The 22,137-nt window shown below is 39.2% G+C and overlaps 1 protein-coding gene across 1 annotated transcript; it reads right to left on the bottom strand.

The window, feature by feature from the left end:
- Positions 1-445: 445 nt before the first annotated feature.
- Positions 446-13,948, bottom strand: LOC134660331 (L-dopachrome tautomerase yellow-f2-like). The gene is made up of 12 exons (XM_063516079.1): positions 13,800-13,948; positions 10,973-11,089; positions 9,059-9,121; positions 7,645-7,743; positions 7,035-7,211; positions 6,293-6,409; positions 5,507-5,683; positions 5,053-5,156; positions 3,973-4,047; positions 2,938-3,121; positions 1,714-1,816; positions 446-520 (listed from the first exon to the last, which is right to left on the bottom strand). Exons 1-12 carry the CDS (start codon positions 13,933-13,935, stop codon positions 457-459), a joined length of 1,416 nt encoding a protein of 471 aa, XP_063372149.1. The 5' UTR covers positions 13,936-13,948; the 3' UTR covers positions 446-456.
- Positions 13,949-22,137: the final 8,189 nt, after the last annotated feature.

The raw sequence follows: 22,137 nt of genomic DNA, 5'->3' as shown, positions 1-22,137 counted from the left end.
TATGGGCTCAACTCAACTATAATATTCATTTCGAAACGGTATAGTCAACTAAAATGAATTTGAGCAATCACGTGGCGCCGCGGTCCAGTGGAAAAGACACCAACGCGCTACGATTTCATCAGTAATACCAAGTAATAAGTATCTATTCATATATGAACGCGTTGATGTCTTATTTTTACTACTGAGATACTTACCTAATTTTCTTTAATTATTTAGGTTTTATAGTAGCTAAAGTATTATTTTAGATGACTAGTCTAGTAGTAAATAGTCTTGATACTTGCGAATAATTCTACCATGATTGTGAAAATCAGGCATCTACATTTAAATCATAAATCTTAGAATATACATAATCTACTACTGTAGTATTCGTGATACACAATTAAAATGAAACAATAGTTAAATCAGAAATGTTGTACTGTAATAAAAATCGTAAACTATCCTAATCTTATCTTATCTTCAGCCAGCGAAGGGAGTGCGTCCATCGCATACTGTTCCCGTTATCAGGTCGTTCACGTTTCCCCTGAAACAGAAGGAATTTTAGTCAAGATAATTATCTTTTATCCTAAGGTAAGCAAAAAAAACCGACTTGAAATAAAAATCGGCCCAAATACTTGTGGTGATATACTTTGTAGCTACTTTCTCAGTTGAAAAAGGCGGGAAATTTAAAAAATGTCGGCGTAAAGGGTTGAACTCTTATAGAAAAACATTGTTTCGTGCTTTCTACTGACAAGTTGGGTGTGTTTCAGTATAGCAGAGCAATAAAAAAGGAGGTTACATATTAAGGTGTGTCCAGATCTAGCTAATCACTAGTTCACACTCCTCCTTTGGGGCAAATTCGGCTCCATTCGGCTCAGCATTGCCCCGAGGAATTATTAGGGTTGGCACTACTTGACGTCCTTTCGCGTGCACGACCACAGATAAGATAATGACTTGAATTTTGACAACCCTAAATAGCTGAAAGGGATAGTGCCATACATTAGAAAGGGATAGCATGAATCGCTGTCAAACTTCGGTTTTGTAGGAAGTGTCCTTTCTGTACGGTAGTACATACATAGGTACTATGATTTATTCTGTGCTAGAACTACAATCTGCTTGTTGCACAACATGCGTGCGTGTGTGTGCGTGCGGCGCATTTGCTAGATTTGTATGGTATAAGGCAAACGAGCAGGGGCACAGATAAACTAATAGTACTAGGTACAGAAGGTTCACTCTCTAACAAAACGCGTCTATTACGACAGATATGACCGCGAGTAGGCGTCCGTTCCGACCGTTCCGTAGCGATGCGCGGCAACTACTACTGCTAGTCACCAGAACTGGTGAGGGCCACATGTACTTGTAGCGACGCGATGAAATCGCGGAGTGAGCCGCGCCTGGCAGGAGTTTTGACTTAAATCTCGAAACTCTTACAAACATTAATCTATAGTATTAAACTGGATTGGGCATGAGTGGTGGGGATAACTGACAGAACGGGATAGACTTATGTATCTTTCAGTAGAAGTAGCAGCGAAAGCGCTATTATTGTTTGTCCTTGTCACAGTCTCACTTTTTTTTTATTGCCCACCGTAATTAGTATGGATGATTGGTCGAATTTATTTGTTGCCCACCATAACAAATAAATTCGACTAATCATAGCGTCGCATTGCGTATGTTTTGTCCCTCACGGAGGCACGCGTAGACCACTTCTATAGGATGCTACCTTCTAAGCTTACAAACCTGTAGACGTAGAAGTTGTATTGGTCGGGGTCGAGACGCGAGTACCCGAAGCGGGGTAGAGTGTTCGCCATCACCCACACTTCGTCGTCTGTCACGTGAAGATCTGAAAGCATAGACAGTTAAGCATTGGTAGGTGCCCTGGCAGACCATTTGGGAAAAGCTAGGCATACTTAGTCATATGTCGGGGTCCCGTTGTTTCCCATAAAGTTTTAAGTCATAATGTATTGTCTGTCATATTATCATTAGTCATAAAACTGAAACCGTTAACATTTCAGGATTTTCGTTAGGTTATCCTATAGATAGGTTAGGTTAGGTTTGTTTTATGACAATCCTGAAAATTGATGCGTTTCTGAACCAAATGAATTATGACTAACGCAAAATGCGGGCAATACGGGCAAACAATACATTATGGCATTTACGGCTAAAAACTATTTGGGAAACAATAGAGACCCAAATAACCGATATACAGCCCGGTGTGTACCCCTATGTGTACCCCTATGTGTACCTCGGTGGAAACAGGCATTTTCTGTCTCGGACCTTTTGGGTCCGATTCGGATTTTGAACTAGACATCTATTAGATATCTATTAGACAGCACCAAGATACGACAACGATATTTTTAAGATCTAGCCTGTCAAATTTGACATTTACGCGATTCTGGAGATACTCATCCAAGTTACATCTATTAGATATCTAATGGAAATCATTCATTCATATCAATCAATCAATCAATCAATTTATTTTGCTATAATAAGGGTTGGTTTACAGGTGTTATTACAATGTTATGTACATTCCTTAATTAGCCATATTCTATAGCATGCAAAATATTCACAATTATTTACATATATACAAATTCATTGAAAATTGACTAAATAACTAAATAATATTATATACCTAAATAATAAATATTTCTAACATTACATTACAAAATTTATAATTTACATTTTATTTTATTTTATTTAAGCCTTTATATTACTATAGCAAAAAATCATTCAATTTATAGAATCTGCATACGATATTTTAACGTAATAAAAGTGACATTGGTTGCCCGAATTGAGCTGCAAAGGAGAACTAGTTGAAATCTAAACTATAACGTATCTAGATGGATCTAGTACGTGTCGTCTCTTGTGAATATCTTGAAGTTCGAATACGGTAGTTTGTCAGGCTTCGCAAGCCTCGTCAGAAAATGCCTTTCTCTCCATCCCTGCAACAATGTAGGTACTTGCCTGAAGGGTAGCTCATCCTAGTGCTGTCCTGAGCGAGCACAGCCACGTTGCCAGGGTTCAGGATGTTGGAGGTCTTCCAGCAAGACACAGCGTTACGACCGATGTCGGCAAAGAAGATTACGTTGGACGCGGAGTGGTAGTCGTGCATCGTGCATTGGGAGTTCTCACCGCGGTTGCCTACCACCTGATACACATGTACACATTAATTATTCAAGGTAATTATTTACAAACAAGATAATACAGTGGTATTACTAAAAGAAATTAAAAACTAGCTTAAATCTAAAATAGGCCTTTGGGCCAATGCCCGCAGAAATCGCGAAGCGTCTGGTTGACGTAACTGGTGACCGAAGAGCTGGCGGCTACCTCGCACAACGTATCAGCATTGCGATACAGCGAGGAAATGTCGCCAGCATCGTTGGTACAATGCCTCAAGGCCCTATTTTAGATTTAAGCTAGTTTTTAATTTATTTTAGTAATACAACTGTATATATCTTGTTTGTATGATTATAGTTGAAATATCAAAAAAAAATCAAGCTACGTATTATAATGTTCATAATCCCAAAGTGTCGATCCAACAATTTTCAAAACTCACCTTAGTAGGAAATCCCTCCTCACCCCAACTACGGGGTGAGCTGGGATTTCCTACTATTTCGTGTTTATCTTTAAAGTTATGAAACGGAACTACACAAAATCATAAAAAGCCAAAATACAAACGGCCGGAACATAATTCATAATATCTTTATTGCGTCCATGTTCATGTTACATTTATTATGTATATATAAATCAGTTTGTCACATGTACAAATAAAGTTTTATCGAGGTTTGAATGTCAGTTTTGTCCCTACTCGCCCCATTTTACGGTATGTTGCTTGTTTCCCAAATCAATAAATTAAATTAAATTCATTTATTTAAGGACCATCGGAGATCATTTAATAATAGCCTTCATCATCATCATAATTCATTCATCATCATCATTTAATCATTATTTATATTTAGTTTAATAAAATAAAAATAAAAAAGATTAGTTGATACTCACCGAATACCTCTGGAAATAGTCGCTGTCGCTGCTGGCTGTCCTATTCCTCAAGACACAGGTGTTTACTGAAAACTCCTGTAAATCATACAGGTAATTACATGTTTAATTGCACACAACAAAATCATCCTATAGGTAACTAGAGTCCACAGACAAGACATCCTCCAGACTGAGCATAGTAGCGCTACCCCCTCTGTCGCAAATATACGGTAGTTTTACTCCATTTTCCAGTCAAAGTGTCTTTGTGTGACGTCCGTGTCTTTTAACGGACCAATCACGGCACGGGACTCGCTCAACTCGTCCCCCGCACCCCAGTATTTTTGGCAGCATCGGTTTCATGAAATAATTGCTCTAAACTCCGTCTAGAGGATTCCTAGTCTATGCTAGAGTCCAAGCGAACTCTACAGCTAGCTAGCTTGGTCTGACTCTATAAACCTAGGTATAGGATGACTCACGTTAGACCGGGCCGTGTCCGGGCTGGAGCTACCGGAGCTTCGTTTTCTATGGAAAGCATCACGTGATCACCGTCATCTATATAAGTCAGGCACAAATGGGGATGATTTATACCAAAACACCTATCCCATCTGTCCCCGCCCGCAGGGCTGCCAGATCGTAGAATTTGATACGAAATTCGTATAATGGAATTTTTATTAGTATAGCTGGTCAATCGGTATAATTGGATACGAAAAAAAAAACACCGGTGTCAAACTACTGACAATACTTCAAATCAAAAACTGTCAATACTGTTATAAAATTTAATGGAACCGTACGTCAACGTTAGGGCTATAATTGCAAAAATCGAAGATCACAAATTGCGAGCGTCCCTCTCAGTCACTCTTATTACGCCTTCATAGGAGTAAAAGAGAAAGACCCCCGCAATTTGCGAATTTCGGCATTTGCGGTAAGACCCCAGTTTTTCAAAATATCGATTTTATATTAATCGATTTTTTTAAAATTGTGTTTTCGTATAATGCAATCGAATTTCGTATAATTGCAGGCACTGGATCGTATAATCAAAAATTATGTACTGGCAGCCCTACTCCCCGGTGGGGGCAAATGGGTATACTCCGAAGATCGATTTACCTCGGTGCTGATGAGGGGATGGAAGTACGCTGTCCTGCAGCCTGCGGAGTCAGGGTCGGTCAGGGTGATGCTGAAGATGCCGTCACTCCATTGGAACCGGTGGCCTGCGTAAAAATAATCATTAACAACCATAGAGAAATATAAGTAAAGAAAGAGTGGTAAGTTTTCTTACCAAAACGCGAGTTCTTTCATAGTCGACATCTAACGTCACGGTAGTGGAACTATCAGTACCGCTACTTGACACCAGATGGCATAAGTTTCGCTACTGAAGAAAAATGTACTACTAAAACAATTAATTTACAACTAATATTATAAGCAGAAGGAGTGGAAAATATAGTTCCGGTTATAATATTAGCTAAAAATTATCGAGCATTAGACTTTTTGTTTGCCGATACATGTATTGTCAACTAGCAACTACCGCTTCCTGCCGCGCATTGCCGCGCTTCATAATTACCAGCAATATTCAAAATCCCAGCCGTGGGATTGAAGCTGAAATAGTTGTGCTGCAGCCTCCAGCTGTCTCTTTCTCGCAGGGAGAACACAATCATGCCGATCGTGGTCAGATCTGGTACATAGGCGTATGTGTTGGAGCAGTCTCCGTTTATGACGTCCACTGTGATTGAAGCAAGGCCTGAAATAAATAATAAACTGAATAAAATTTTAAATTGACCTAAACCCAGGGCACCCAGGGTGCCCAGTAGCTCGGTAAAGTGGAGTCCAGACGAGACAATTTTTCGCCAATCTGATGAAATTGTCCGATCCAATAATACTTTTAAGAATCTCTACTATAGTTTACAAATAGTATTACGTATCCGCAATTCGGACCGTATCTTACAATGTTTTTTTTTTACAAAAAAAAGTTGTCGATTGAAGTGTCAATCAATTGATAGTCGTTGTTCCATATAATTATTACTATTTTACTGAAATTTACTACGTTTTGTTTCTGTGTCTGATTGTGGTAATTAAACTTAATTGTTAGTATATCTTAAGAAAACATGAGTGAATAGGTAAGTGATGAAGAAGGATTACATTTTTCAGGATGTCTAATATGTTCTCACTGCTGAGGTGAAAAGTTTTGTGAACTACAGGAGATCAAAGTTATTTATTACGCTCCCTTACTACGCTCAAGATTCTAAATTAGGTACTATACAATCTTTCGCTTGCACGGGACTCAAAATAAGCACTCGAAGAAATATCAAACTTTGATCTCTTGTTGTACAAATAACTATTAAGTTCTTACCAGTAGGAGTGTTGGCTGCCGGTACATCTGAACTCTTGAAGGGGTATCTGAGGATCTGGGTGTCTGTGGCCAGATCGAATACGACTATCGCTGGTGGCTGGGCCTGCTGAGGATTATCTGAAAATAAGAGGGTAAAAACAATTACTAGAGTCTGTGCGGAAAGAGAAGAGTCGTGGAATGTATGGGGCTCAATACATTCCACGACTCTTCTCTTTCCGAACGGACTCTACGGGGATATAACCATTAAGAAAACACACTACAGATCGTACCTACTAGTTCGCATATTTTAAAAGAGGCGTTTTATTTAAAGTTGTTGTTGATGATGATGTAGTTGTTAATTTTTTTGTATTGGTTTGTGTAACTGTGTGTAATTTATTTTAAGGCTTATTTTATGTTTCTTTATTTTTGTCTGTTACCTTCCGTGATTATTTCTCACTTGATGGTCTCATCGGAAGATAGCGCTGGAAGTCACCAGCAACCAGCAACATGCTGAGATGTACCAATTTCGTGACACTTTATTTTCACTATGTTCTTTTATGTAATTATGTCTTGTCATTGTCTGTGTGTTTACGAATAAAAAACTATTCTATTCTATTAACCGAAAAAGTATGGAAATTCTGGGACACTTTTCTTCTTCTGTTGCGATCAAGCACGTGATACCAAGTAGAAATAACATGAAAATTCCTAAATCTGTAAAAAGAGTATAGTGTACAACTTTTTTTTTTAAATATGTGACACTAACTAGGTATCTCCATGAGTCCTGTATCAACCATCCACAGCCTCCCGCACTGGTCGGCGCGCGTCCGATAAACAGATGTCAGGCGCCGCCCTTGCCTGAGGTCAGGATAGGGTGTCAGAGCGGGGGAGCGCGTGTTCGATTCCCGGTCCAGGTTTATGTAGTTCAGTGTCGTTGGGATTCCTGAAAAATTACAAATATTTTCTGCAATGTTGATATCCGGAGAGGTAAATGGGAACTACGTTTGTATGGAGAAACGGCGCAAAGGTGCCGTCATCCATTTTCATCTTAATTCAGCACAGGGAGCGTAGCCAACATGCCAATCGTTTACGCTCCGTAGCGAACAAAACGCACCTATCACTGTCACACTAATATGGAAGACTGATAAGCCCCCTCCAGACTATGTGCGTGAATCGCTGTCTGCGAAAATCGACTCCACACACGCGTTCGCGGCTTCGCGCCGCGATTCGCGCACGAGTGTGGAGGGGGCTATAGATAGACAAAGCCGTATAGCGAAAGCGATTAGCCCTTCAGGGCACCTTGCGATCAGGGTACCTTAGCTAGGTACCCTAGCTGATTTTACAGTGGCAGAGACGACCAAATATTAGGTACTTACCGTACCTCCTTCTAGGCAAGGCTATGAACAGTCTGTTGCCAACCTTCTCCAACCCCATAGGAACGTTGTTGTACTGAATAAAGAATCGACCGGCTTCATCTGAAAAAAAAAAAAGGTAATATCAATATGGGCAAAGGACTGAGCACACCGGCTGCGCGTGCGTAGACGTGCACGTACGTGCGCGTGCACTATAATGGCTCCTCTACACAATGGTAGCAGAGGGTGTAGTGGTGTCGGATGGCTTATGGCGCGGCAGGATGGCGATAGGATGGCCGCGGTGCCGGTTTTTCGGCCGCACATCAAAGGTAGTGGGCTAGCGATGGCGCGTACGCATCTACACGTGGCCCATTCCATAGTGCGTGCTCTCAACCATCGCATGGCCATCGCACTTGTCCAGCGCTGGGCCATCGTGTAGAGGAGCCATAATGTTGGAGCTGTGCACGCACACGTCACGCAAGTGGTGTGCCGTCTCTTATAAGGATGAGTGTATCACAATTTACAACGCAAACGTGCACGTGTACGTTACGCACACGCTTTCGATGAGACCGGCCGCGGCCTTAGTGTGTCTGCGATCAGATAAGTGTCAGTAATGTTGAAATCAGAGCTATACTCGTACGAGAGGCGGCTGAAAAGTTCGCGGCCATATATAGAATAAATAAAAAAGAGTTTTAAAGTACCTAAATGTTAATTATTAATCGTTAATTATCGTTAGTAATGGCGGCAATATTTAAACTGCCAAAGACGCGGGGAAAAAAGTAGCATAGTCTTTTTTCCAGACTTAGGCCGCGAATTTTTAAACCCCCCCTCGTACATATAAATATAGTAAGGGTTCGGGTAATTCCGGAAATCGGGTAATCCCGAAAAATCATGTAAAATCACTCATATTCCTGTGATATTATTGTTGATCGTGCACCGGAGGTAGCACGCAGTCGGATGGCCGAGTGTGATATTTCATAAGATTTTGAGAATAAATTATAATTATTTAGTGTAAGTTAGGTTTAACTAATGGCATTCAGTGGGTAGTGATTGAAAATATGATCAGTGTTTACCCGAATATTTGTTAATTAATCTGTCGGTACTCGCGAAAATGACCCTTCTCTCCTACCCGTCAATTCTAATGATAGAAAAGTATAAATATAACGTACCATGGGGTGGAAGACTCATTCTCGCTTGGCGCTGGAACGAGTAACACTAAATTTAGCACGAAGGTTACTGCTTGTGAACTTAAGATTGTTTAAGAGTGTACGTAGAAGTAAGTAGTTGGAGTAAATTAAAAGTAAATGATTGTACCAAGGACTTTGATTCATCACATTCCGTTGTAGTAAGAGTCAGTTTCGGAATTATCCGCCACTATTCGTTCATTCGAAAGTACCCGAATACACCTCATGTCGTTGTTCATCACAATATAACGTACCATTTGGTGAAGTTGGTCTGCTAGTTGTTGACGTAGATGTCGGTCTAGTGTTTGTATTCGGCCCTGAAAAAAGAAACTATATACATATTTGTAAATGTGTCACTACATAAAAATCCCTTTTTATGTAGTGACACATTTACAGATATATATATAGTTAGTGATTACCGCTTACGATTGCGAAACGTAGCGTACGTTAGCATCAATAATGATGTAAGTGTTATTAGAAGTAATTATGTTACTAAGAGATGAAACATGTTACCAACTTAGCACACAATTAGTATTCTATTTGAGCACACAACCAATAACATAACAAATACGAAGGAATGAATAACGTAAGGGCATTTACTTGTGTTATTCACAAACGGAACAAATATTTGTGCGATCACACAAATAAATGTCCTTATACATGTGTTAGTGTAAGGCCTGAGTGGACACTCGAAGCGGAGCGTTCGGCGGGGCGTGCAGCGTGGCGTCGAGCTCCCAAAGGATTTGAGCAGCGTGCACTAAGGCCGCTCCTATATGTTTGCATTTGTTTAACATGCACGCCGCACGCCTCGCCCCGCTGCACGCCCAACTCGAGCGTCCACTCAGGCCTTACACTAAGGCCTGAGTGGACGCTCGAAGCGGAGCGTTCGGCGGGGCGTGCAGCGTGGCGTCGGGCGCGTGATGTGAGCAGCGTGCACTAAGGCCGCTCCTATACGTGCGCATTTGTTTAACATGTGCGCATTTGTGCAGCGTGGCGTCGGGCGCGTGATGTGAGCAGCGTCCACTCAGGCCTCACTTACATGTTAACTAAGTATTACTTACTTGAATAAGTAGGTCTTTGTGGCCGATTCCAAGATGAACCTGAATCTAGAGAAGATGAAACAAAGGAAGAATAACAAATAAAGAAAACAAAGAATAGATTTAAGGATTAAATATTATGTAAGGAAATAAAATAAAGATTAAAAATGTAATCAGTAAGTTAGTTACAGAGGATAGTTTTAAAATGCAGTTACTTCATATTAAGCTCGGATTTAATTGGCAGTAGGCATACAACTGAAAGTAGATTAAAGTGCAAGAAATATATATGACAGTTTTAATAAGTTAGTCACAAATTTCCCATAAATTAAGGTAGTGTGTACATATTTTTGGCACTTTGTCCTTGTCGATGACCGATGTACCTATATATAGGTACCATATGTTTTTTTTATTAGGAAATTACGGCTTTTGGGCCTTTTGGCGCAGGAACAGTAAGCAATAAAGGATGACTCACGTTAGACCGGGCCGTGTCCGGGCCGGAGCTTCCGGCGCTTACTTTTCTATGACAGATGATCACGTGATGCTTTCCGTAGAAAACGAAGCTCCGTAAGCTCCGGCCCGGACACGGCCCGGTCTAACGAGAGTCATCCTTAAAGGTGTGTTACATTTTTTTTTGTCAGTAACTCGTTATTTTACGCAGCGTACTACGTAGGCGAACAACACGCGAACGCGAAGCGAAGCGATGCGGCGCGGGGAGAATCAATCCTTTGATGCCTACTATAGAAGTGTACGTCCTACGTGGGCGATCTCGTTGCGAACGCGAACGCCGTGGGTCCGCCGCGCCGCGCCGCTTCGCTTCGCGTTCGCTAGTTGTTCGCTTAAGTCGAGTCCAGACGAGAACATTTTTCACCAATCTGATGAAATTTTCCGATCGAAACAGGCCGTGCGGACGCAAACGCCAAATTGATTCCCCGATCAAATCAGCAGGTGCGGACACAAAAATGCCAATTTTCGAAGTTAGTATCCATGGAATTGGAATCCATCCTGCAAATTGGTGATTAAATTGCGTACGTGTGGACGCTAGATGAGATTGGCGCCAATTATTTTCCTGATCAAATCGGTCGATTTGCCCAGCTCGTCTGGACAAAGTTGGTTTCCCAGACCTATACTTACTCAGGTTCCAGTTTCTCTCAGGTTCCTCTTCGTGGTTGTTAAAGACGACCTCATCTGTCTGTCTCTTCTGTCTGCTGTCCTCTTCTAGCCCGTCGCTGCTGGAACGGTCCTGGAGAACTGCAATACAAAACATACAAAAGGTAGTCAGTAATCACGGTCCATATCCCGGTCGATATCGAGTCTAGTGAAACTACCCTGAATCATTCAAAACTGTTACTGCAATACAAAGTTATGCTTTTTATTATAGGTACCAAAGATATATGTAACTTTGTATAAAAATCATTTACAGCACATATGGTGCTACTTTCCCGAACTAGTGCGGGAAATAGCACCATATGAAACCTCCATGTAGAAAGTTTAATTTTCTTCGCGGATGTATGCAGGTTTCCTCACGTTGTTTTCCTTCACAGAAAAGCTAGTGGTAAATATGAAATGATATTCCGTACATATAAGTAACTCATTGGCACGAGGTTTTGAACCCGCGACCTCCGGATTGCAAGTCGGACGTCAGGCGGCCTAGCCATGGTGACAATTGCTATCGCTTCGCCATCGAACCGCTTTGTGTCTCTCTGTCACTCTTCCATATTAGAGCGACAGTGACAGTTCCGTTTCGATCGCTACGGAGCGTTAGCGATTGGCACCTTCGCTACGCGGCCAGATCCACTGGGCCACCACCGCCACATACTTGTACAGAATGAGGAAAACATAAAAAAATTGTAGGTAAACATTACTGAGATGCACTAGTCGTGACTGACCGTAACCTTGGTCATAATTGTATGCTTACCACGAACCTATTTAATACAAAACCGCTTGTGAACCTGATGAAATACAATGTGGAATTATCTCTCGAACAACTTGTACCTATGATGAATTACTAAATTACATTTTATTTAGCGTTACCTATTAAAAACATCAACGCCCGACTTTACGCCAGCAGATTTCAAAATAAGCTGGTGCAAGTTATCCCCTCAAAACTGAAACTACATTCAAAAAGTCCTAACTCAATGGCACAAAAAAAAAAATATTGAATAAAATTAGTAACGAAATAAATAACACCAAGTCCGCCAATGAATTAAAAAAAAACTAAAAGAAAACCTCATTAAAAAAGCTTATTATACATCAAATTAATTTTTTCACGAACAATAAAGTACTCCTACACAATAAATAACATTTAAAAACAACAAACAACTCGATCTTGTACTAAAAACTCGATCTCCTCTTTCTTGAATTAACTGTTTGCTGTGCCCTACAGGGTGTCGTGTTGTACAATTCTATGCAATAGGTTAACATACAATGTGATATGCAATCATAGACTAGGAAGACTTAAGAAACTATGCTATGCTATATTTGTTGCTGTTCTACTATCTACATGTCTATTGTTTGTTCTTTCTTGATCGTTTTTGTATTCTTGTATGTGTGTGGCAATAAACAATTTTATTCTTTTATTCTTTATTCTTATTCTTAAGTAGGAATCCTCTAGACTGAGTTTAGAGCAATTATTTCATGAAACCGATGCTGCCAAAAATACGGGGGTGCGGGGGGACAAGGTGAGCGAATCCCGTGCCGTGATTGGTCCGTTCAAAGACACGGACCAATCACGGCACGGGATTGACTCGAAGATGGAGTAAAACTACCGTATAAGTGGCAGAGGGGGTAGCGTTACTATGCTCAGTCTAATAAAGATTATGAGTCTTCTGAGTATGAGTTATTAAAAACGGATTAACTACCTACATAATATTTATTTTTATCAGTAAATGGTGTCAAATGTCATGTGGAACGATTACACACTCGATGTTTTTCTGTTAATAAGAAATAGTTGATCCATCCATTCGTCTTAATGAAGTTTTGTTAATTTTTGTACTAATAAATATTACTTTTACTTACTTGTTGCTATGTAAGCAAAACACGAGTTCACAACAGTATTCAAATAATCAAGTTTGAACAAAGGTCAAAGCCCCAATTCCCCCAGTAATACATTTAAAGGACCCATTAGATCAGGTTTTACCGTTTGATAAAAGACCAATGTATTTGAAACTGCCGTTTTGCAAAGGCCGGTTCCTTCAAGATCCGAATCAAAAACCGCTGATCCAATTTAGATGAAATCATCAAATCATGTAGGTATGGAGATTGTTTGAATCCTGGAGAAGGATATAAGAAAGTTTTTATCATGGAAATTATCTCCCAAGAGGGTGAAAAGGGTGGATTGTAGTATGGAAATATGATGTACAGACTTACGCTTTCGAAGTTACCATAATACACCTTAGGTACTTAGGTACAGTCAGCAGCAGAAGTTGCAAAGTGGGCGAGGTGTTCAAAATTATCTTGACGCGACTTTATTGTTAAGAGAATAAGAGCGTGTCAAGGTAATTAGGGTTCCGTACCCAAAGGGTAAAAACGGGACCCTATTACTAAGACTCCGCTGTCCGTCGGTCCGTCCGTCCGTCTGTCACCAGGCTGTATCTCACGAACCGTGATAGCTAGACAGTTGAAATTTTCACAGATGATGTATTTCTGTTGCCGCTATAACAACAAATACTAAAAACAGAATAAAATAAAGATTTAAGTGGGGCTCCCATACAACAAACGTGATTTTTGACCGAAGTTAAGCAACGTCGGGCGGGGTCAGTACTTGGATGGGTGACCGTTTTTTTGCTTGTTTTTTTGCTTGTTTTGCTCTATTTTTTGTTGATGGTGCGGAACCCTCCGTGCGCGAGTCCGACTCGCACTTGGCCGGTTTTTTTTAACACCTCGCCCGCTTAGTAACTTCTGCTGCTGACTGTATATGACATAAGTATGTACCTACATATTATATGAAAAAAAAACTCACGTGTCTGTCCGTTGATATTGAAAGTCATCTGTTTCCAAGCGAACACTTCTCTAAAGTTGCCTAGCCGGCGTTCGACCTGCGCGTGCGCGCCTTGCGCCGCGAACGCCGCGCACGCAAGCAATATTGCAGCGTGCATGGTTTTTATGGCTGAATCTGAATAAGAAAAGATTTTTACACATTTTTCTCGTACTATGCTGTCATGCACTTAGCTCTAAAGAATTTTCGGATTTAGAGTTCACCAGCAGTAATGCAGTCGGCAGTATTGTCGCGCCGCTACTGCTGCTGTGGACTGGGTTACTGCAGAAAGCGGATTTTTAACATTTGCAGCAGCGGCAGTTATGCAATAATGTAGCAGTAGGTACCTAATGCTGGCGCAGTCTGAATTAGAACGTCACCTTTAATCTAACAGGATGCATTCTTAAAATAGACGTGATTTAATATTACATAACATGTTAATAAAGTAGCATATCGAGTATGTAAAACACATAATAAACCGCTATTAAAACGTCATGCTCCGTGGAAACCCCACTGTCTGTTTTGTGATTTATTGAAACGTAATGCTGATGTACACAATATGTACTGAATTAGTACATACTTAAAAAAAATTGTACCTCAATAGATCGAGAGTACAATTAACTCAATTCGGACTTGCTGTAGAGCATCTCCCCAGCAACCCCAAAATTTATTTAAAGAAAATTCACGTAAATACTTACTTTTTAGCAAATAAGACGCTGAAAAAAAATTGTACTGTGGTTTTTAACGTTGAATCAGTTAGCCATGGCTAGTTAAATTACCTAATTGTCGCCAGGACGCAAGCGCCTCCAGCCGACTTCTCAAACGTACGAAACTTTGTATTTTTATATACAATGGGATACACACATTTTATTTATGTTATGAACTTGGTTTCTGGTGAAAGTTCCAATGTTATTTTCCAGGCTTTATTTCAAACAATTATCGCACACTTTCAGGGGTCAGTCAGGGCAGCAAAGTTTGCAAAACTTTGTTTTTTAGCTGTCTCATTCACCCCCCAAAAGTGCCCCCTATGTTTAAAATTCATTTAATTACGTTACATGTCCGTCTTTGGGTCACAGACTTACATATGTGTACCAAAATTCAACTTAATTGGTTCAGCAGTTTCCGTTCCGTTCCGTTTTTTCCTTTTGAGGTACGGAGCCCTAAAAATAATTAGGTACGTTTATGATCAATGCGCCATTGCTGGTTGACAAGAAAACATTGGAACTTTCACCAGAAACCAAGTTCATAACATAAATAAAACGTGTGTATCCCATTGTATATAAAAATACAAAGTTTCGTACGTTTGAGAAGTCGGCTGGAGGCGCTTGCGTCCTGGCGACAATTAGGTAATTTAACTAGCCATGGCTAACTGATTCAACGTTAAAAACCACAGTACAATTTTTTTTCAGCGTCTTATTTGCTAAAAAGTAAGTATTTACGTGAATTTTCTTTAAATAAATTTTGGGGTTGCTGGGGAGATGCTCTACAGCAAGTCCGAGTTGAGTTAATTGTACTCTCGATCTATTGAGGTACATTTTTTTTTAAGTATGTACTAATTCAGTACATATTGTGTACATCAGCATTACGTTTCAATAAATCACAAAACAGACAGTGGGGTTTCCACGGAGCATGACGTCTATTAAAAATTATAAACGCGAAAGCAACTCTTGTAGGTATGTCTGTCTGTCTGTCTGTTACCTCTTCACGTTTAGGTACACCACTGAATCGATTTAGCTGAAATTTGGTATGGAGATAGTTTGAGGCCCGGTGAAGAACAGAGGGTAGTTTTTATCATCATCATCATCATTCTACGCAGACAAAGTTGCGGACAGAAGCTAGTATTAGTAGTTAGTAGATTATGGAGACGTTGTATATGGGCCTTGCATAAGAAAAAGAACAGAACGAGCGATTCAACGAGTGCAAAATTCATGCGTGCGTTTCTGTCAAAATATCCCTCGCCGCTCACATAGCCCTTACCTTAATAAAGCGCGTAAACTTAATATGTCGCACAGACGAATACTAAAGCTCGCGGCAATGGTATTTACGCTTAAACAATCTGGCATTCCACCCTATCTCGCGCGTACACTCGAATGGAAACCTAACCGAAAGTTGAAAGGTTTGCGTGAGCAACAAGAGCGTATCTCCCTTCCACTGCTCCGGCTTCAGTCATTTAGAGGCAGTTTTCGCTATGCTGCGTCTAAATGCTGGAACAATTTGCCGCCACCAGTAGCTAACAGTAAGTCCCTGGCGGTTTTCAAACTACGTTGCAAGGCTTATTTACTGGACCTCCAAAAGGAATTAACGTACACTTTTGGTTGAGTGACCTTTAGATATTTAATTTTAATTAAGTTAGCACTTTTTTATCCACTGCGCATTGTTCGGTTTTGCTATCCTGTCCTATGTGTAATAGTGTAAATGTTTCTACTGTCCTTAGCTAGATATAAATACGGCGGTGGCAGAATAACAGCGTCCGTTGCTGGAAGTCTTTAGGGCCGCTGTGCCCCGTAGTCTTTTGGCACAGACATTAGCTGAGCCACCTTCCCTTTCAATTAGTTTGTAAGCATTATTGTGTACTTTTATTATGTACCTATGTTCAAACTCTTTGAATAAACGTCTTTTATTATTATTCCTTTATTTATCTTTCCTCTTACGTTAGGTTATTTATAATATGAATATAAAAGTAAAATATAAAAACACTTACAAAACAATAAAAAATACATATAAACACATTATAAAAAACCTAACCTAGAATGCCGCCGGCAGCGGGGCAGGGCCCAAGCTACCGGTGGTCAGGGCCGCAGAGAGAGGAACCGGCGGACTATCCGCGCCGTGTCCAAGATCACCGCCTTCTGCATCTGGCCCTTGATCCAACCACCTAGCGAGAGTCTCTCAAGATGTTGGTCGAGACTCTTCGCTATTAGACCGTTCGCTGAAACAACTATCGGGACAATGATCGTCGAATCAACATCCCACATGGCGGTTATCTCGTGAGCCAAGTCTAGGTACTTACTGGACTTGTCCTTCTCGGCTTTCACGAGATTCTCATCATGGGGGATGGTGATGTCAACGAGCACGGCCCGGCGTTGCGCTCGATCTATTATCACAATATCAGGCTTATTGGCTACAATAGTCCTGTCAGTGATAATAGATCGATCCCAATAGAGCGTGGCACGACCATTCTCAAGAACTGGCACAGGTGAATACTTGTAGTACGGTACTTCGCGGTCCACAAGACCGTATAGAAGAGCAAGCTGTTGGTGAATAATCCTGGCTACGAGATTATGTCTGTGCAAGTACTCGCCGTTAGCAAGATGAGAACAACCGGAAATGATATGCCTGAGTGACTCTCCGGGACGGCGGCATGCCCGACAAATGTCGACCGTACCGTCCTTCAGGATATATTTCCGATAGTTGTTCGTCATTATTACTTCGTCCGCAATTGCACAGGCAAAACCCTCGGTTTCTCCGAAGAGGTCCCCGAATCGTAGCCAGTTCACCGACGCGAGCAGGTCCACATCGGGTCCCGTGAGGGCCTTGTAGAACCACCCGTGTAGCACCTTACTCTCCCATGCCGCCTTGCGATCCGCAGTACTTAGTACCACAGGTTTGCGCCAGTTCTCGTTTGCCAAGGAGAGCGGCGTGAGGTTCCTGTCTACTGCCACCACATCACGATGCATCCCACACTCGTTGTTAAGGAAATAATTCCTGAGATTGTACACCTCGCGGTTGTGGAGATCCTTGGCGTTTAGGAAGTATTATTATTAAATATTATTATTATTATTAAATATGATATCCCCCTCGAATTTAAGATACTGCACCTACTTATCTTTCTGGTTTGACCCATTGGTTGACTGGTAGAGAATGCCTTAAGGCATTAAGTCCGCCATTTGTACCTTCATGTATTGTGCAATAAAGATTAAAATAAAATAAATAAATAAACAATTTATTTTCTGAGTAAAAGTTTTAATTTTGTTTTTTTCAGAATGGGGGTAGACATGTATTTATTAAAGACACTGTTTTCTACATAATTCAGATTTAATACTTAAACGTGAAAACATTACAAGCTTTTAGTTTAATTTATTATTGATTGCTTCATTTAGAATTTTTCATCATAAATCTATCACAAAATGTCGTTATTTGTTTGTTTATGGTATTTGTCAATTGGAAATTAAGTAGTAAGTATCTTACCAATATTCAAACTCTAAAAAATATAACAAAAAAAATCATTTAACGACATAAAAGACGCAGGTTTTATTTTTCTGATTGTACTTACCCGCTCACACTACCAAATAACTAATATCAAATTGAAACAAAACAAACAAAGATACTTACGTTTTCCACTTAAAACACAATGATCAAATCACTTACGATTATGATTTTATATAATGATATTTTAATAGCTTTTCTTGTATAAATAGTATTTATTTTTAGAACGAAATATTTATCACGTAATCACATTATAATAGTTTATAGTTGAAACACGTACGCTTTCCAGTAGGGGTCATTTGCAACTGATTTGATTTGTCTGACCCTCATATTGTAAACATAACATACTTGTATGTTTACCGCAACGGTTTCTTAGTAATCGCGGATTTTTAACAAAGCAATTTCTTTTATCCGACTTACTTAAGTAAATCCAGATATAAATAATAAATCCAGAATAAAGAGGAAGTTGTTCGGCCTTGTAAAACATACGATATTCAAATCATATTCAAAAAGTCGTTTTCAGGTTTAAACACATTGGTTTACTACGGAAACATATGATATTCAAATCATAATCAAACAGTAGGTTGTGGGTTTAAACCAATGAGTTTATTATAGAAATCTATCCAGCATAATAGGCAAGTACCTACGTACGCAATAGTATTTACAATACAAGTGCGAAAGTAGGCTATGCGCAACGATTGGCGATAAATTAAAACTCGACTTTTAAATCGACACGCGAATGCGATGCGAATTACCTATTCGCACGTGTATTGTACAACGTTTTACAGTACATATGGTCATTTAAACTTTCGACATGGGCATGGAAGTGTTCATACCCGCACTAGTGCGGGAAAGTAGCACCATATGTACTGTAATATGTACCTATTTATTTACAATTAATGTGAGTAGGTAGGTGCCATTGCAATATCGACTTAAACATAACCAAATCACGCAACGATAAAGAGTGTTTACTTAACATTTAACCTATTTAATATGACCTATTAGGTATGTTATTATGTGCAACGTGCATATTACTTATTATATGGAACATTAATAATACTAAAGGTGACATTCGGATGTATCTGCTGGCGATGTATCTGCCAATTTCCTTGATAAAATGAGTGACGTTCGCCGCTGCATTACTGCCACGATTATAATGAAAGACAAATGCAAAGAAAGACAAAGTATGGTCATGCCATATTTCTATGTATGTTGATAATTCCGCTACTCGATGCGACTACGAAATAACTCGTATTGGTAAGAAAACTGATGTATGGAGTAACCACTCTTTCTTTACTTATATTTCTATGATGCTAGATATCGACTATGAAAATAATAGTCGCTTTATACCAAAACTGCATGATGTATGGAGTGAGCACTCTATACTTACTATATTTCTCTATGCTTATAGTTTATACGGACTTTATTAGTAAAGGCGCCTATTGTTTTTTTCTGAGCAATTTCAGTTATGCAAATCACTTGCCTTTGCCTACCGAATTGCCGTAGGCGAACTAAAAATTATATTTCAGCGTTTTCCACAAACATTTTAGGTTGGTTTTAGTGTCACGCGGATCGTGCGTGCGGATCGCTCCGCACCGGACCAATATGTATTAAGTTCAGGGAGCGTTTTAGACTTTTTAGAGTAAAGCTGACGGATCCACGCGGACGACCGTCCGCGTGGACAGCTTTCTCATACGATTTGACGGTGCGGAGCGATCCGCACGGACGGTCCGCGTGACACTAAAACCAGCCTTACTAATTAGGTAAAATAAGTTGCACATCCTTCCAGATATCCAATTATTTTTAAATTTGATTCTAAAAGGTGGAATATAAGACGTAATGATAAAAACACAAGACGTAAATTTGCAAGTACTATAATTTCAAAATCTACCATAAACTCTACAAAATCACAATTTCTCTATCATACAATAATCGTTCGTATTGAAGTGAATTTGGACCATACTATACTATAAACTAAGATTGGTTTACAAAGGCAACTAATACTACTACTGAATGGTCATACTAGATATTATTTCTATAGATAAAAGGAATACATGTTATTTGCAAAAGAAAGAACAAAGTTTTATATTGAGTTACTTAATTTAACGTATTCTGTGCTACTGTTACAATTAATGTGTTAATGGGACTATATAGTTAGCATCAAATAGTGTATCAGACTACGCGGGAAATGTGTATCTACCATTCTCTAATAACTTAACAAAAAGAGATGTGTCTATAAGAAGAACAATAAGACTGACAGATAAATACCTACTTTTGAAAGCGAACTGTAATTGATAGGTATAGATATAGGTGGGTCAATCAACTATTTCTTGTTGTTATTCTGTCCCATCAGCGAAGAGACAATAGTAGCATAGATTGTTAGAAGAACTGCTGTACCATGTTCTACTAACATGCTCAGTAGATGTCCAATTATGGAAAGGTCTTATTTAGAACTACCATAAAATGCAAGTTTGGTTCATTTAAATACGAAAAACCTAGAATTTTAAGAGTGACTGAGGAGACCGTAACCATAGCCACGTGTCACAAGAAAAAGTTGATTAATCCAGGTATACATATTTGGAAAAGTATTCCAGGGCTATAACCGCGAAAATCGAAGTTCACAAATTGTGGGCATCTTTCTCTGTCACTCTTATTACGCCTTCATTGGAGTAAAAGAGAAAGATCTCCGCAATTTGCGAATTTCGGTTTTCACGTTCTGAACCTCTACTATTGATGCTGACTGTACCTACCTATCCTTCTATAGAAAAATAAAATTTAAATATTTTTGACTACATTCTTTTTAGAGGGTCATACTAAAAACATCTAATACGATATTTCTGACTAAATTCAATAAACAAATAAACTAGTATGCTGGTGCTAACTACATAAAACTACGTACAAAAAGTATAAAAAACACTACAGTTTGATCAAACTCGGATACATGACTAAGTATATGGAACATTTCACCATAGTATCACTTATCTAACTGTAGGTAAATTCTGTTTTTTTTTTATATGATATATTAGGTTTTGCTTTAAAAAAGAAAGTCTTGTCTATCGGATCCCTTTGTTTCACATAATTATTGAAAGTCATAATGTAATGATTGTCAGATTATCATTAGTCATAATTCTGAAACCGTTAACTTTTCAGAATTTTCGTAAAGTTATCCTATAGATAGGTTAGGTTAGGTTTGTTTTATGGCAATCCTGAAAAGTTACGCGTTTCTGAGAAAAACCAAATTATGACTAACGAAAATGCGGACAAACAATACATTATGACTTAAAACTTTATGGGAAACAATAGAGACCCCTTGTCTATATATACTGTGTCATCGTAAACATTATGTTTAAGAGCTGCTAAAGGAAATGCGTTATGTAAGCGACATTTTAGTGAAATGTTCCAATGATCAACCAATGGAACCCTGAGGCAACATGTCAGCTAAATTTCTTTTTTTTTAATAACCTTTGAAATTATTGTAACTGTTAAACAGTGAGTCATATGTCTACAGTGGCTCAGGGTTCCATTTTTTTGTGTATTAAGCACTGATCACTACACTAAGTTTACGGTCCTAAAATCTACTATAAGAGAGATTCACAGAACGCTCAATGACTGATATAGGTAAAATACCTAAAACTACTTCTACATAATAAATGCGTCTAAATTTCAATAAAATTATATTGCCGCGCTACAAAACTACAAAAAAATGCTAAAAACTCTAAAACATCAGCCAGTATCAAATCCACGAAACAGAAGAAAGTCGTCGGGTAAATGAATCAACTGTTTGGTTAAGATCTAGTGCTTACTAGAAATACTAGATCTAGACCAGTTAGCTAACTATCATAAAAATCCTAGCGCACGCATACATTCACACATTTTCTAAATTTGGGACGAGTACATACAGTTTATGACAGAAAAGCCAAATGTAAGATTATTTCGAGTACCTAAAAAGATTATTTCGAGAAATAAATAATGTTTTGAGCGTCTCTCCACAGCCATATTTGGTTATAAAGTCATGTAAAAAAACTACAGTATTGCCACCTTCAATATTAATATGAAGAATTCAAATTAAATAAACTATACTCTGGTACACCCACTTTTCCAGTAGAAAAGTGGACAA

Source organism: Cydia amplana, chromosome 26 (assembly GCF_948474715.1).
Source record: "Cydia amplana chromosome 26, ilCydAmpl1.1, whole genome shotgun sequence".
In the NCBI taxonomy this organism is placed as follows: domain Eukaryota; kingdom Metazoa; phylum Arthropoda; class Insecta; order Lepidoptera; family Tortricidae; genus Cydia; species Cydia amplana.
Note: the sequence above shows the minus strand (reverse complement) of the source record. Positions and strands in the feature narration are given on the sequence as shown.

Coding starts and splice junctions, on each gene's coding strand:
- LOC134660331 (XM_063516079.1), bottom strand. CDS start 13,935: ATGCACGCTGCAATATTGCTTGCGTGCGCGGCGTTCGCGGCGCAAGGC. Junction 11,090..13,799: donor CAATATCAACGGACAGACAC/GTGAGTTTTTTT, acceptor TTTGTATTGCAG/TTCTCCAGGACCGTTCCAGC. Junction 5,684..6,292: donor GGCAGCCAACACTCCTACTG/GTAAGAACTTAA, acceptor TATTTATTTCAG/GCCTTGCTTCAATCACAGTG.